Consider the following 12851-nt stretch of genomic DNA (forward strand, 5'->3'; position numbering starts at 1 on the left):
CCCCCCGACAAACATATTCAAATGAACACCCCCATCATATGAATTTTCCCGCTTTCTTGTCGGTCTTCACCTAGTAATTCAGCTCACCACCCCCACCGCCAGCAACATGGTCCAAGTCCTCATAGCTCTTGAGGCTTCGCCCCATTGTTGCCTCTCGTGGTCCCACCGTTGCACCTCCTGCTGCACCATCGCCCCATCTACCCGCGCCGCTTCGCCCACGACCACCGTCCCATCTCTGGTTCGGCCGTCTGTCGTACGGACCCGTGCGGTAGTTGCCTCGTCCTCCTCCCATCCCGCCCCGTCGAATTGGACCCGCCCCGTCTCGATGGTCGCCGCCGCTACCGGCCCAGCTCGCACCCGGTATTGTGTTGTTGCCCGGCATAAACGGCGGGAACCCCCCGGCCGGCATCGGGAACCCTGGGATCGGCATCATGCTGTTCATGTTGAAAGTGTTGAGGTTAAACCCGCGAGGTGTCCCTGCCGCCGTTTGCCCACCGGTTGGCGGGAAATGCCCGTTGGAGTTGGCATCGGTCCGCGAAGGAGCAATGTGAGAAGGATCCATAACGTAGGCGTTGATAAGCTCAAACTGCAGGGCAACAGTCGATTAGCTTCTGCAATTCTTCACTCCAGAACTCACAGCGCAGATGGCGAGAGAAGGAAGAAAAAGAGAAAAAAAGAAGAAAAAACGGGAACAGCATACCTCTTGCTTGATGCTATCAAGCCATTCCGTGTGTCGCTTCTCAACGTGCTTCCGCCAAAAGTGCTCTTCCTTAAACAGCTTAGTACACTCCGGCACCTTGCACCTGAACTTATGCTCGTCTTCTTGCTTCACATGCTTGGCCAGTTCCTCGTTGATGGCCTCCTCCACCGGCTTTCCGCCGAGTTTACGGATGTCTACCGACTCGGGTTCCAGGATCTGCATGATCTTGTCCTCGAACGTCTTGACCCAGTTGTATGCACGTAGCAGCTGTTGCTCCGCCTTGCCACCCGCTCCGCGGAACTTCTTCTCTCCCCCTTCCGCCACCTCGCCCTCTTCGTCGGGCTCGGCCCGCTTCTTGCCGGGAAATCGCTCTCCAAGCGCGCTGGCCTTGGCCACAGCCTTCGCCGACGTGCTCAGCGTACTCCGCGGCCGCCGGAGATGTCCGCCGGCGCATTTGCGTGTGAGCTCGTGCACCGAGTCGCACTCGAAAACGCAGTAGAAGCAGAAATTGAAAACCCGACGCAGATACTCGACCATGAGATCCAGCTGCTTCTTCTTCACCAGAAGGTCCTCGTCATCAACCTCGTCTTCGTCTACGGCCCCTTCCTCTTCCTCGTCATCTTCCTCCATCAGCTCCATTCCCTCGACGTCGTGCATGCCTTCGTCCACATCGAGCCGGCGCTCCTTCTTGGTCTTCTTCTTGGCCGGGATAGAAACTGCAGGCTGAAGCCGACCGGCAGTCCTTAGGTCGTCGACTCGTTCTTCGATTTTCAGAATCGCGTTGAAGTCCGACCCGAAGTCCTCCTCGAATTTGGTAACGAGCCGCTGAACCAGAGACAAGTCCTTTTCGATCCGCTCCGGGGCCGAGAACAGATCCCAGAGAGCCTTCTTCCGTGGGGAGTGCGGCGGATTGTGGACACCAACATGGCAAGTAAAATCCCCCCGCAATTCGTCCTTGACAGTCTTGCCGTTGATCAGCTCCAGAGCCTTCTCTGCAGTCGAAGCCGGAGCCGGCGACTTGGACGGCTGTTCCCCGTCGTCGTCCTTCATATCCGCACCGTCCGATGCCGGCGCTGCGGACTCCGACGATGGATGGAGCATGACCCATCCGATGCGATGATACCGCTTGCTGGGATTCGGGTCCGACAGCGAAAGCCACTTAAACCCGCCTTCCTCCTCTCCAAGATGCTCCTTGCAGAAGGCCTCCAAGTTGTGCCGGCTAACGTGAGGGGCAATGGTCTTGAACAGCAGAGTCGGCTGATAGAGGCTCTCGTCCCGAATGTCAGCCCCTTGGGCTGGCACAAGGTCCCCGACGCCCAGAATCTCGTTGGCAGCCAACGCCTCGCCTTCCTCCTTCTCGACGAGACCCCCTTGCCCGTTGCTATCACTCTTTGGCAGACCCTCCAAGGAGTAGTCATCGAAGGCGCCCGATTCAAGGTCTTGCTCCCATTGGCTGTAGCCACCACGGCGAAATTCGTTGAGCCGCGCTTTGAATTCGTCCCGGACCTCAGGGACATATCGTTCGCGAAACCACTGCTCTTTCTTGTGCTCGGCGACGAAACCGCGCGCCATCTTTCCCTGGAGTTCCTCTTTGTAAGAATCGTAGGCGGCCTGGATCTTGGCCTTTTCCTTTTCGCGTTCTTCTTGGACCTCGCGAGGCCCCCGAGTTTTCTCTGGTTCTCGCCTACGACCCGTGCGCTGGCGCTCCTTCTCTTCCCGGATTTTCTCATTCATCCGCCACCACTCGCCAAAGTACGAGAACCCGACCTGGTATGGAAGCTTGGCCGGATCCATCAGAGGATTCACCGTGAGTGCTGGTGGAGCGTTGTCCTGTCCTGGGACATAGCGGTCGATGTTGGCCGGAGGGGAATTAATGCGGCGGTCCCTACGGTCATCTCTATCCCGCCCGCCGCCGTAGTCATCACGGGCCCGGCCTCGGGGCTCGTAGCGATCAGTTGCAGCGGGCGAGCGGGAGCGCCGTCGGTCGCGGTGGGAACGTTCGTGACCTTGGGGGGGTTTATCGTCAGCAAACTGCCAGGTCTTTTGGGATCGCAATCACCGCCGTGGCAGCAAGTACAGAGTAGTTGTACGCAGACGGGAGCTAGGGAGGTATGGGTATGGGTATGGGTGAAAGCAGAAGACCGATGGTCACATTGCGTACCAGGGGAACGGCCTCGATAGAACGGGTCGGTTCTCTCTCTATCAGCCGGCGAGCGCGCCGTATCTCTGAATGACGAGTACGAGTCCATGACGATCCCTTGTCTCTTCGTCCGATGAGCCTTCACCGGCCTGGGGAGACAGCCGGGTTCTTATGTAGCACGGAAAAATTATCAATCGATTGCTTGTGTTTGTCGCGATGTCTATCGTTTTCGTGGTAACCGATAAGGAGAACGAAGGGCCTGTTGTTTGGCGCCATGTTTGCGGTTAGAAAAAAACATTCTGAAGTGCTGTTTGGACGGAGAAAACGGGTGAGAGAGAAGCGCAGCAATGAGAATAATAAGCGTATAGAAAGAAAAGAAGAAGAATAGCTCTAAAACTTGGAATTGAATCGATAGAACAAGGAGGAAAGAATGTATCAAGGCCGCTCGAGTGCCAGCACGAGTCAACCAGAGTGAAGGTGGTTGGGAGGAAAGACGGGTTACCGGAACTCGGTGAGAAGACGCCGCCGCGTCACAATAACGCGGCTGAAAATATATGAAAAATAAGGTCGAAAGGGTAATACGAACAAGTATTTCAGGTTGCGAGTATAGCCACCTCGACAATAAAGAAGGCAGTGACGTTTTACTGCGGATGACAGATGGAGCAAGGCTCTGACCAGCACAAGAGCACGAGAAGATGGATGCGAGTTGGAAGCTGGTTGGAGCTGACAGAGAGAGATGGGCCGAACGCCGGAGGACAAGTTCGGGCCGACTAGTGGCTTATTGGGCTTAGCGTCATGTCACCCTCTTAATCGCATAACGTTGATGGGATGGTACGTACCTACGGGCACGGACAGAACAGCAAGGTACGTACCTACCTACCTACCTAGGTATACCTTGTGGAGTCTCGGACAGAGTAAGAGCCGGGATCTACAGTTACAATGGTTGTCGTCAAGAAAGCACAGATTGATTTCATGGAATATAGTTGAAATCTGCCAATTGCCAGAGGTTTGATTTTCCAAGCTATGTGGTTATTGCGATGGAATGCTAGTTGAATCGGTTGAATGTACATGGAAGGCAGGGGGCAAAACAAACTGAGGGGAGAAAAAGAACAAAAAAAGAAAGTGTGCGCCGTACGCGAATCGAACGCGTCTCAACTGCTAATCCGACAGAAGTGGAAGGCAGTTATCATAACCACTAGACCAACGGCGCTTGTTGGGTGTTGGAAAACCACCGTTACTTTATGTAAATATACCTTTTCCTCCCACCTCCACCTTAAAAAATGTCATGACGTCGATATCAAGCATGTTTCACAGAGTCGAGGTGTCAGTCGAGAGCCATTTCAGTTTCAGAATGCATAACTCTTTTGCCCTCATGATAGTACACCTCAACCATTCTAATAATTCAGTTTCTGTGGATTCAAGTCGATATCTCTTTACTACCAACGATTGCCTTATTGTTTCACGAGCAAGATCCAACTCCCAATCCCCAATATGACTACTTTTATTCCTACCCTCACTCTTCCCCGTGCGGTCTTCGACCATCCTGCATCCTCGATCTTGTTGCCAGTTTCCTTGGGCATGGCAGTCGGCTATTTGTCAAGCAGTAAGCAATCAGAGTGTTTTTAATCATTAGAATTCGTCATTCGTGATCCTTCGTTCTCTGTACTTTGGAGTTGTCTGGGGCTGAACATGATCATACTTCAGGGTCCAACCAAAAACAGACGTACGCCCGAGTCAAGAATCCGCCTTACAGCCCCCCGTCCTTCGTCTTTGCCCCCGTTTGGACGGTGCTATATGGGTAATTTCCCTTGTTTCCCTATGTTTCATTCCCCTCCGTCTCCAGTCCCCCACGGGGTCTGACATACTTCCAGCGTGATGGGCTACGCAGCGTACCGCGCCGTGAGCGCTGGCCTTAGTCTCAGCGCAACCAGCGAGCAATCCGACCTAGCCCGCCAAGGCGCGACACTCTATACGTTACAGCTGGCCCTGAACTTAGTCTGGACCCCTCTCTTCTTCGTCCTCAGGCGCCCTGTCGAGGCTCTCGTTGACATCGTGGCCCTCCTGGGTTTGAATGCCTATCTCGCCTACACCTGGGGCCAAGTGGACCGCATTTCTGGCCTGCTGCTGCTTCCCTACCTGGGATGGCTTGGGTTCGCAACCTACCTCTGTGCCGGTACGGGGTATCTTAATGGATGGGACATCAGCGACAAGGCCATTGAAGGTGAAGGAAAGGGGAAGGGGAAAGCGAAGGAACAGTAGAATGTCCGGTCGATGGAGTTGCGATATCCCGAGTGCTCACATGTGTCTCTACAGTACAAGGGAAAGGGGTTGAGCCATCGAGGGTAAGCTTGTTGAAGACGGATGGTTCACTTTGGTCGAATGCATCTCAGTCATGACATGGTGAGATGCACTATGAAAGTGACAAGAATGAAGCCATTCGTGTACCTATATTTTTGTGCAAATGCCATCAGATTCTATAATCACCTTGCAACCAAGTGACACAAGACTTCAAGTCCACAAAACCACCCCTACCATGAAGATACCGAACGCCAGTTGATGCATGTAACGACTGCCCCGACTCTGTCCACCATCGCCACCCTCTCTGCTTTCACCTGGTCATATCCCTTTCTGCTTGACATTTAGATCCGTTATTGCATGGGTAAAAAAGTCTTCAGCCCATCGAAAACCATGAATATGAATGCTGAACTAGGAGCCGATCGCAGACACGTAATTCCGCAACCCCTGTACAGCCCCGCAGCCCCGTACCGTTTCCAGATGGCGATGCCCTCTTTCAGGAACGTCCTATCCTTGACGGACTCTCCAATCGCCATGGTCTGCAGGCGCGACTTGATCGTGTCGGCCGGGAAAAAGAGAAAGTTGTAGGACACTCCAGCAGACGCGCCAGCCAAAGCCTGCTGCCATAGCGGGAGGGGCTGGGCAGCGAGAGTGTCTTTCTCGGCCTTCGTGTTCACGGTCCGGGCGTTGAGGGCGTGAAACATCTTGGTGACCGTTTCTTTGCCGCCGAACCACGCCGCGCTGCCTCCAGATTCCCGAATCAGAGTCCCCATCTGGCCGTGCCAAAACCCCTTGATGCCGTGGTGGCGGTATACGTCGCGGATGACGGCCCCGGGCTTGAGCGGGGGCGGGGCCGAGCCGTCGGCAGAGGCGGGCGCCTGGATCTTGCATTTGACCAGCTCAATCGGCGTCAGCACGTACGAGGTGAAAAAGCCGGAAAAGGCGCCCGTGAAGTATAGCGTCGGGAGGGAGAGGAACTGGTCGCGGGAGACAAGGCCAGACGAATAGATGAGCTCGCGGCCGAGGCGTTCGAAAAAGAATAGACTGCTCGTCTCGGCAGCGGCGCCCACCAGCGGGGCGGTGATGCCACGGTAAAGGCCCACGAAGCCATCGGCTTTGAGAGACTGGCGGAAGCAGTCAATGGGACCCTTGTAGCGGAGGGGAAGGTTATCGGGTTGCGACTGAAGTCGGACTTTGACCGTGTCGAAGGGGTATTCGATGTATTTTCCGACGATGCCCGCCGTCTGGTAGCAACACAAAACAACTCCGTTAGAAAGTGTGGTCTAGAGACTGTCGGCTAAGGTGCTGACTCACCGATCCATAAACAATATCCTCCACGGCTTCAATGGCGGCGGTTTGGCTTCGCAGCGTCACAGGCGGCTCATGGTGCGGAATATCCATTGCCGAGGCGGGTGAATCGATCATGATTTGAGCCGAGCTATCGCGATACCGAGCCAGTGCAGGACGGTGAATAGACTCCCGTCGGAGACCCGTTCAGCACTGTCCTGACTGGCCCTCGCTCACCCGAATAAGCAGAGAATAGAGCCGGCTACCTGTCGCACTTGCTCGAGGAAGCGAGGCAAAACGATGCGGGGGTGAGCAATTAAATAGCTGTTTGATAAAATGGCGTCAGGACAACATCGGAGACCGAGTGTAAAAGCCGATGCCGGAAGGAGGCGGTGGGTGCTGGTGCGAGGCAACTCGTTTGGCAGGGGTCAACCCTGGTGAGATTGTGCTTTACAAAGGCAGGCAGATGGCTAGGTCTATGGAGGGGCACGAGAGTTAAGAATGTCAAGAAATTTCGATGACATCGCTTCTCTTCGAGGACATGTGCTTTGCTCGTTTGTTGTAAGAAAAGAGGCCGAGAACCCTCGAAACGGCTGAAGTTGTTCACCGCAATTTTTTCCAACCGACGAGTTTGGGCTGTTTCGTTTGTTGGGCTTGGTGGTGGTAGACCATAGTGGGGCCGAGCTAGATAAGATCTTTTAGATAAGATAAAAATGTCTTCTTGCAACGCAAAGAGCGGGCCACGATTTAGCACTGGGGGGGCCTCATGAGCTGCAGATGGGGCAGGAAATTAATGTGGGCTGGGCTGGTCTCGACTTCCCAAGACTTCCTCGTTCATGTATCCGGACTGTCAGCAGCAGTTATGCCGCGGGAATCCAGATACTGCTATGTATCCCACCAAATTTATATGTATAGCCCGAGTACCTTGGAACTACACACATCACGGGTCCTCGGAATCCGACCTCAATTGAAACCACCATCTCAATTAAAACCATCGAAGCTATTAACGCCGCCTCTCCTTCTTACTACCGGCGAGGCTTTAGGGCTGATCTTCCAGACTTATCGTCAGTTTATTGCTGTGAGTATTACAGCTGCCTTCAATCTTTAACTTTACGGTGTACAAGTTGGTATCACTAAGGTAGTACCTTACCTAAGGCAGATACCATAACAGACATATAGTGGGTGAGTAATAATTTCGGTATATTTTAAAGATCCAGTGATTCGTTACTTTTGTAACATAGTATGGTTTTTGCCCTAATAGAAAAAAGTGTTCCCCAAAAGGTTCGAAGCATTTTACTTTGGGTTATCCCGAAACTTTTGCTCACTCACTGTACATACTCCTCTACTCAGGCTGTACATACAAAGTGGGTGGGATACTCGAGGTCCATATCGCTATAGTCACGGCCCAACTTACTAAAGTACGTACCTTAGGTAGTGGGTCAAAACTTACATGTCAGGAGGTCATTCCCAAGAATATACCTCTTCTGGTAGTGTTGCAGAGCTCGGATTGACCAGTTAAAATTTTCGAATGAAATTCGTGTCCTTCATTAGGAATCGTGCGTCCTCTGGGTTATCAAAATGCGATCAGCCAATGTCTATATCCGTATCGTAGGTAGGTACACGGGACCATAATAAAGGATCGAAGATATCACTACCGGCATGCTCTAGTGCTCTCAAGACAAGGGAGAGATGGCCCGACGTGGTCGACGGGCAGTGACGGCAGTGGCACAACGCCCAGTCTCAAAGGGAAGGAAATCCTAAGAGGGTCGATGGACGTCGTGAGGTCGGAGGCCGCCGTTCGGCAGCGATGGTTGGACAGCCCATGGGGTTGCTGTTTGCTCTGGATGGACTACCCGGATACAAAATGCAACGTAATTACAAAGCAATCACGGCATGCGGTTTCAACAACTACCTTAGGGTGTGGGAAACACTTCCCATGACCGCTTCTGACCAGGCACCTGGCTACATAGGACTGCACATATTATATCTTTGTTTTAATGGGTATCCGTTCTCAGTGTCTACGAAGTAGAATTCACGAAGCACTCACTCCAGACATGATACTACCCCGTATGTACGAGGGGGCTGGGGACTGCCAAGGATCTCTTCCGAGTTTGGCGAGTACAACGTACATAGGTAGTTTGGCGACTGGGAGTAGACAAGACCCCGGGCAATTGGGGGACACGGATATGGAGACGAGGTTGGAGCGCGCAGGAGCAATGCAACGGTGACGGGGATGCATCCTCCGTGCACGAGAAAGCTCTTGAGTACCGGCAGTGGCTCGGCTCTTTCGCTTCAGGGGCGCTGAGGTCATCGGTGGTGTTTCTTGGGAGTTGAGGTTCACGCTTTTCCCGAAGAGTTCTGTTTACATAGACTATAGGGTGCATATTTTGTATAAGGAGGGAAAATAGGTTGGACATTGCTTCTGGAAGTTCGATGGGACATTGTCTGGGAAGAGCACCTTTATTAATTACCTTACTCCCCAGTCGCATGGGATCATCGGTCATGTTTCAGATGATCAAGGGCACTATTCCGCATGCGGTATAATTACAAAGTACGTCGTACAACGTAAGCTCGATACAATGTTGTCGTGAGTCTCCCTTACGAAGTAGGAACAGACGAGAATTGAAGAGTTGAGATCTGGAAGGTCCAGTCCGGATAGGTACCTTTCTTTGTAGCTGCCCGCGGCTTATGAGGTAGGAGAAGGAACATTACGGTGTGGGGTTTCTTGGGGGGGTCTTGTTCCACTTGCGATGCAGCGTCAGTTTGTCCAAGCTCTCCTTTCCCTCCTCTTCCTCCCAGCTCGATGTCACCTATATCTTTCTGGCTCAGCGAATCGGGTGAGCGCACTTGCTCGCATGACTTTCTCACCATGATACGGTAACATCGAGGTGCAAGCCGTCAGAAAAGAAATCAGACGACGAGGTAACGGACGAATGGCCGACTCGGACGAAACCCCGGTAATAAAAAAATTGTTAAAAAAAAGAGGAAAAAGAAAAAGAAAAAGAAAAAGAAAAAGAAAACTGCCATCGACATCCCACGGACGGAGAACATGTTGTTTGCCGTGGTGTTCATGCACGAACTATGCCAGACACAGGGGAGGGGCCGAACCCTCGAGGTGCAGATGCTGCGGTGCAGTGTGTATATAGGGATTAAGTGCGTGCAGTTAAAAAGAGACGAGCCAATTGCGCGCGAGGTCTGCGATGATTCAAGGTACGAAGTAATCACGAGCATATCCCCAGTTTCTTCCCTCATACCCCTGAACCCCTGGCAGGTCAGTACTGTCAGGTCAGACGGGGGAAGCTTACCTATTTGTGCTTGAAAGGTATGGATACACTTCCTTGACCCGAGTGCGATGATCGAGGGCTTCTAGGCCATACGCTGTCCTTCCTTATCGAGACCCTCCTCTATCCCTCGGCCCCCGTTTGCATGACAGGGCTCTCCCGCCTCCAGAATGCCGTGGTCACTGGCATACCGGGGAGTAGTATCTGCGTGCCCCGACAAGAAACATTGTCTGAGTCCAGCTATCCAGGCGCTAATTCGTACGTATATCTTCAACTTTCGCCTCACCAAAGCACTACGGATGGCTCAGTCACTTACAAAGTAATTAGCTTGTTGCGTGTTGCTTCCAAATCCCACCCAGACCTCCGCCGACGTTAGCTGTCATTTTAATTTACCTCACGCAATGTGTGCAACGTGAGCCCCTCTTGCAGGTATCACCGAGATGCTTCTTGGCGACGATCCTGGACAGAACGTCAAAGCCACCCTGGTCTCTTGCCGGAACTTAAGTCGCATCTGAGACTTCGTCTCCACTCCCTGGACAATTAACAAACCCGCAGTTGAGGTGTGTTTTTGACTGCGGCTCCTACTCCGTAATAATCGATACTATGTACACACAGACTTCGAAGGGTTTCCTAGCGGGCTTTATCCAAGGGATACGCCTCTGGCATCGCCTCTCAACTCCTCCGAGTCGGACGCAGTACGGATACATATCGTCGCCATCCACTGAGTCTCTGGGCTTGTTGGGACTCTTTCACCTCCAAGGGAATTTCGTACGACTTGCGACTCCTGGGACCACGAATTGAATTCGATAATCCTTCAGCATTCTCACTCTCACGCACAACCTGTTTCTTCAGCCCATCCCTTCCAGCAAACCAGCATGTCTAGTCTATCTAGTCTATTACCGTTGACACTGGGCCCGGCCATTGTCGGTACTCACGCCGACTCTCATGATCTGCCTCATGCCGCCGTGCACAAGAGGATAGCCTCTCTCGATTCCGCGACCCCGGCATCGAAGGCCATACCTCAAGTGCCACGACGTCTTTCTCTTCAGACACAGTCCTCGTTGCCTACTTTGCCCAGCACATCGGCAGAATGGAATAAAGCTGTTTCCGAAGTCAAGCGAAACTATATCAACCGTCGATATCGGGCCTGCTCAGCACGGTGCTGTGAAATCCTGGACAATGTCAAAGACGTTGTAAGTATTCTAGAAATCCTCTCGCGGAGTGCTAGTGGCTCAGTTCCATATGAAGTCAAGATGACACTGACTCTTAGCAGACAGCTGTGGAACCTGCCTACCTGATCTACCTACACTTCTATGCAGCTTGCTCCGCCGAGATGCTCGCCCGGCCACTGAACCCGTCGTCTCCCTACAGGGTTAAGCTACTCCAACAGGCTCGTTCACACTACCACCGCGCCTCGGAGCTCATTCGGACCGCAGACGAATCCGTGTCGCGCTCCGCCCGCTCCTCCCGCTCCTCCTCCGCAGCGACCTCCCGCTCAAGCCAGCATACGCCATCCTCCTCACTTTCCTCCAACAACTCCAGCGAAGTCTCGTCCTGCCTGGGCTCGATGTACTCTCCGGAAGATACCATCGTGACGAAGTTGTCCCCCCCGCCCCGTCCACTTCCTCGCGACGCACCGAAGAAGCGCGTTACTTTCGACGACTCCCATGACAAATCTGACAGTGAGCCCAACATTCGACCCGACTCTCCGACCCTCGGCCTCAACTGTACTCTCCATGCTGTTAAGTCTCCAGCTGAGGCCTGTTCCCCGTCAGATATCCGCGAGCAACCGAGAAGCCGAGTCCTTTGTTCCCTACCCTCGACCCCTGAACCCCCAGTCGAGGACGATGGCGGCGAACTTTCCTTCTCTTTCATTCGTGAGCGCTCCATTCACCGGTATTGCGCCATTCTTTCCACCCTTCGCATCCAGTTGGCGTCCTACCTCGCTTCCATCGATGCGCAACTTTCGCCATCTGTACCAGCCACGGCCGGTCTTCGATCTCGCTTCAGTTTCAGCGTGCCCACGAGAGCAGCCTCACCTGAACCATTAACCTCCAATGACGAAATGCGCGCCATCCAGCTTCGTTCCCGCATTGAGCGTCTCCGCGCTGCTGGGTGGGAACGCCCGCGCTTCAATGCTCGGAGATACGAAGAGCTTTGCGACAACGTACTCAGCGAACTCTCGTCCTACTGATGATGCGATACCCCTTCGCCCTCTCCGTCGTCCTTTCTCCCTCTTCAGTTCTCGTTTACTATTTTGTTTCGATATGTTTGAGCGGCTTCACCTATTCTCCGACTGCATCGCACACGATTCTGGACCCCCACCATATGTATGCTCGAAATACGACGACCATGAAACGTACACTGACGCGGGACGATCTATTTATTTTGTCTTTTACGGCGACCTGCGCTGGCACCGCAGCTGGGTATCACGGGCGGGAGACAGCAAAGACGCTCCTCAGTACCTGGGCTACCCTGGAGCCCTTGATTCTATCATTTTGCCTTTTGCCCGCTCCCGTCTCATTAACGTATTTCCCTTCTCTTCTTGAAGATTTCACGATTCCCCCCTTGACCTTCTCTTGTTTTCTTTTTTTTTTTCTGCCTTCCCTTCTTCGAGGTCCCTTCTTCGAGGCCCCGGGCCTTTGCCTTTGATTTGCTCAGGCGGTGGACATTTCCTGTTTTGTCTGCATTGTATTCGCAACTCTGTGGTTACGCTACCGGGGTTATAAGCTCATATTAGAAGAGATCAGGAGTTCGGACGATTTCCGCGTCGACGCTTATATACCCCTTTTTCGATTCGGCGAAAAGAGCTTTTGAGCAAGCTGGACAATATACCTAGTCAAGATCTTCAATTTTCCAAAGCGTAATTTTGGACACGGATGATGTGTACTGCGAGGTTCATTTGATTGTGAAGTTGAAAACGTCGACGCCCGGCATACATATAAACGATTCCGAAAAGCCTAGACCGGAAAAGAACCCTTTCCCACATCTCGTAAGTCCTGGCCCCCGTCTAGTCATAAGCATGTTGAGGAAACAAAACCTGCCCAGAGCCTTACCATCGAATCCGGGTTTGTTCCATTCTGTTGGTGTGGTATCCCGCCGCGGGTGGCTAACCAGATCGCCCATCAGCCATGTTTCTTTCACACGG

General features: G+C 53.0%; 5 protein-coding genes and 1 non-coding gene across 6 annotated transcripts; 2 read left to right on the forward strand and 4 right to left on the reverse strand.

Moving 5' to 3' along the window:
• Nucleotides 1–70: 70 nt before the first annotated feature.
• SODALDRAFT_280086 (hypothetical protein) lies at nucleotides 71–2949 on the reverse strand (the record flags this gene model as incomplete). Its single annotated transcript, XM_028608214.1, has 3 exons — nucleotides 71–586; nucleotides 701–2706; nucleotides 2862–2949. 3 exons carry the CDS (start codon nucleotides 2947–2949, stop codon nucleotides 71–73), a joined length of 2610 nt encoding a protein of 869 aa, XP_028465262.1.
• A 1016-nt stretch (nucleotides 2950–3965) lies between these two features.
• On the reverse strand, nucleotides 3966–4050 carry SODALDRAFT_t144. Its single transcript has one exon. It is a non-coding gene; the product is annotated as a tRNA-Gly (tRNA).
• A 101-nt stretch (nucleotides 4051–4151) lies between these two features.
• SODALDRAFT_334554 (benzodiazepine receptor family protein) lies at nucleotides 4152–5329 on the forward strand. Its single transcript, XM_028612245.1, has 3 exons — nucleotides 4152–4443; nucleotides 4545–4638; nucleotides 4712–5329. Exons 1-3 carry the CDS (start codon nucleotides 4332–4334, stop codon nucleotides 5097–5099), a joined length of 594 nt encoding a protein of 197 aa, XP_028465263.1. The 5' UTR covers nucleotides 4152–4331; the 3' UTR covers nucleotides 5100–5329.
• On the reverse strand, nucleotides 5070–7059 carry SODALDRAFT_334555 (amino-acid transporter arg-13). Its single transcript, XM_028612246.1, has 2 exons — nucleotides 6450–7059; nucleotides 5070–6379 (listed from the first exon to the last, which is right to left on the reverse strand). Exons 1-2 carry the CDS (start codon nucleotides 6558–6560, stop codon nucleotides 5489–5491), a joined length of 1002 nt encoding a protein of 333 aa, XP_028465264.1. The 5' UTR covers nucleotides 6561–7059; the 3' UTR covers nucleotides 5070–5488.
• A 110-nt stretch (nucleotides 7060–7169) lies between these two features.
• SODALDRAFT_379915 (hypothetical protein) lies at nucleotides 7170–9293 on the reverse strand (the record flags this gene model as incomplete). The annotated part of the gene is made up of 5 exons (XM_028615076.1): nucleotides 7170–7251; nucleotides 8078–8271; nucleotides 8470–8764; nucleotides 9040–9166; nucleotides 9233–9293. The coding sequence occupies 5 exons, from the start codon at nucleotides 9291–9293 to the stop codon at nucleotides 7170–7172; spliced, it is 759 nt and encodes a 252-aa protein (XP_028465265.1).
• A 178-nt stretch (nucleotides 9294–9471) lies between these two features.
• SODALDRAFT_361168 (hypothetical protein) lies at nucleotides 9472–11897 on the forward strand (the record flags this gene model as incomplete). Its single annotated transcript, XM_028614340.1, has 8 exons — nucleotides 9472–9556; nucleotides 9662–9693; nucleotides 9771–9931; nucleotides 9995–10074; nucleotides 10121–10188; nucleotides 10338–10398; nucleotides 10556–10896; nucleotides 10974–11897. 8 exons carry the CDS (start codon nucleotides 9472–9474, stop codon nucleotides 11895–11897), a joined length of 1752 nt encoding a protein of 583 aa, XP_028465266.1.
• Nucleotides 11898–12851: the final 954 nt, after the last annotated feature.

This window comes from Sodiomyces alkalinus (genome assembly GCF_003711515.1).
Source record: "Sodiomyces alkalinus F11 unplaced genomic scaffold SODALscaffold_7, whole genome shotgun sequence".
In the NCBI taxonomy this organism is placed as follows: domain Eukaryota; kingdom Fungi; phylum Ascomycota; class Sordariomycetes; order Glomerellales; family Plectosphaerellaceae; genus Sodiomyces; species Sodiomyces alkalinus.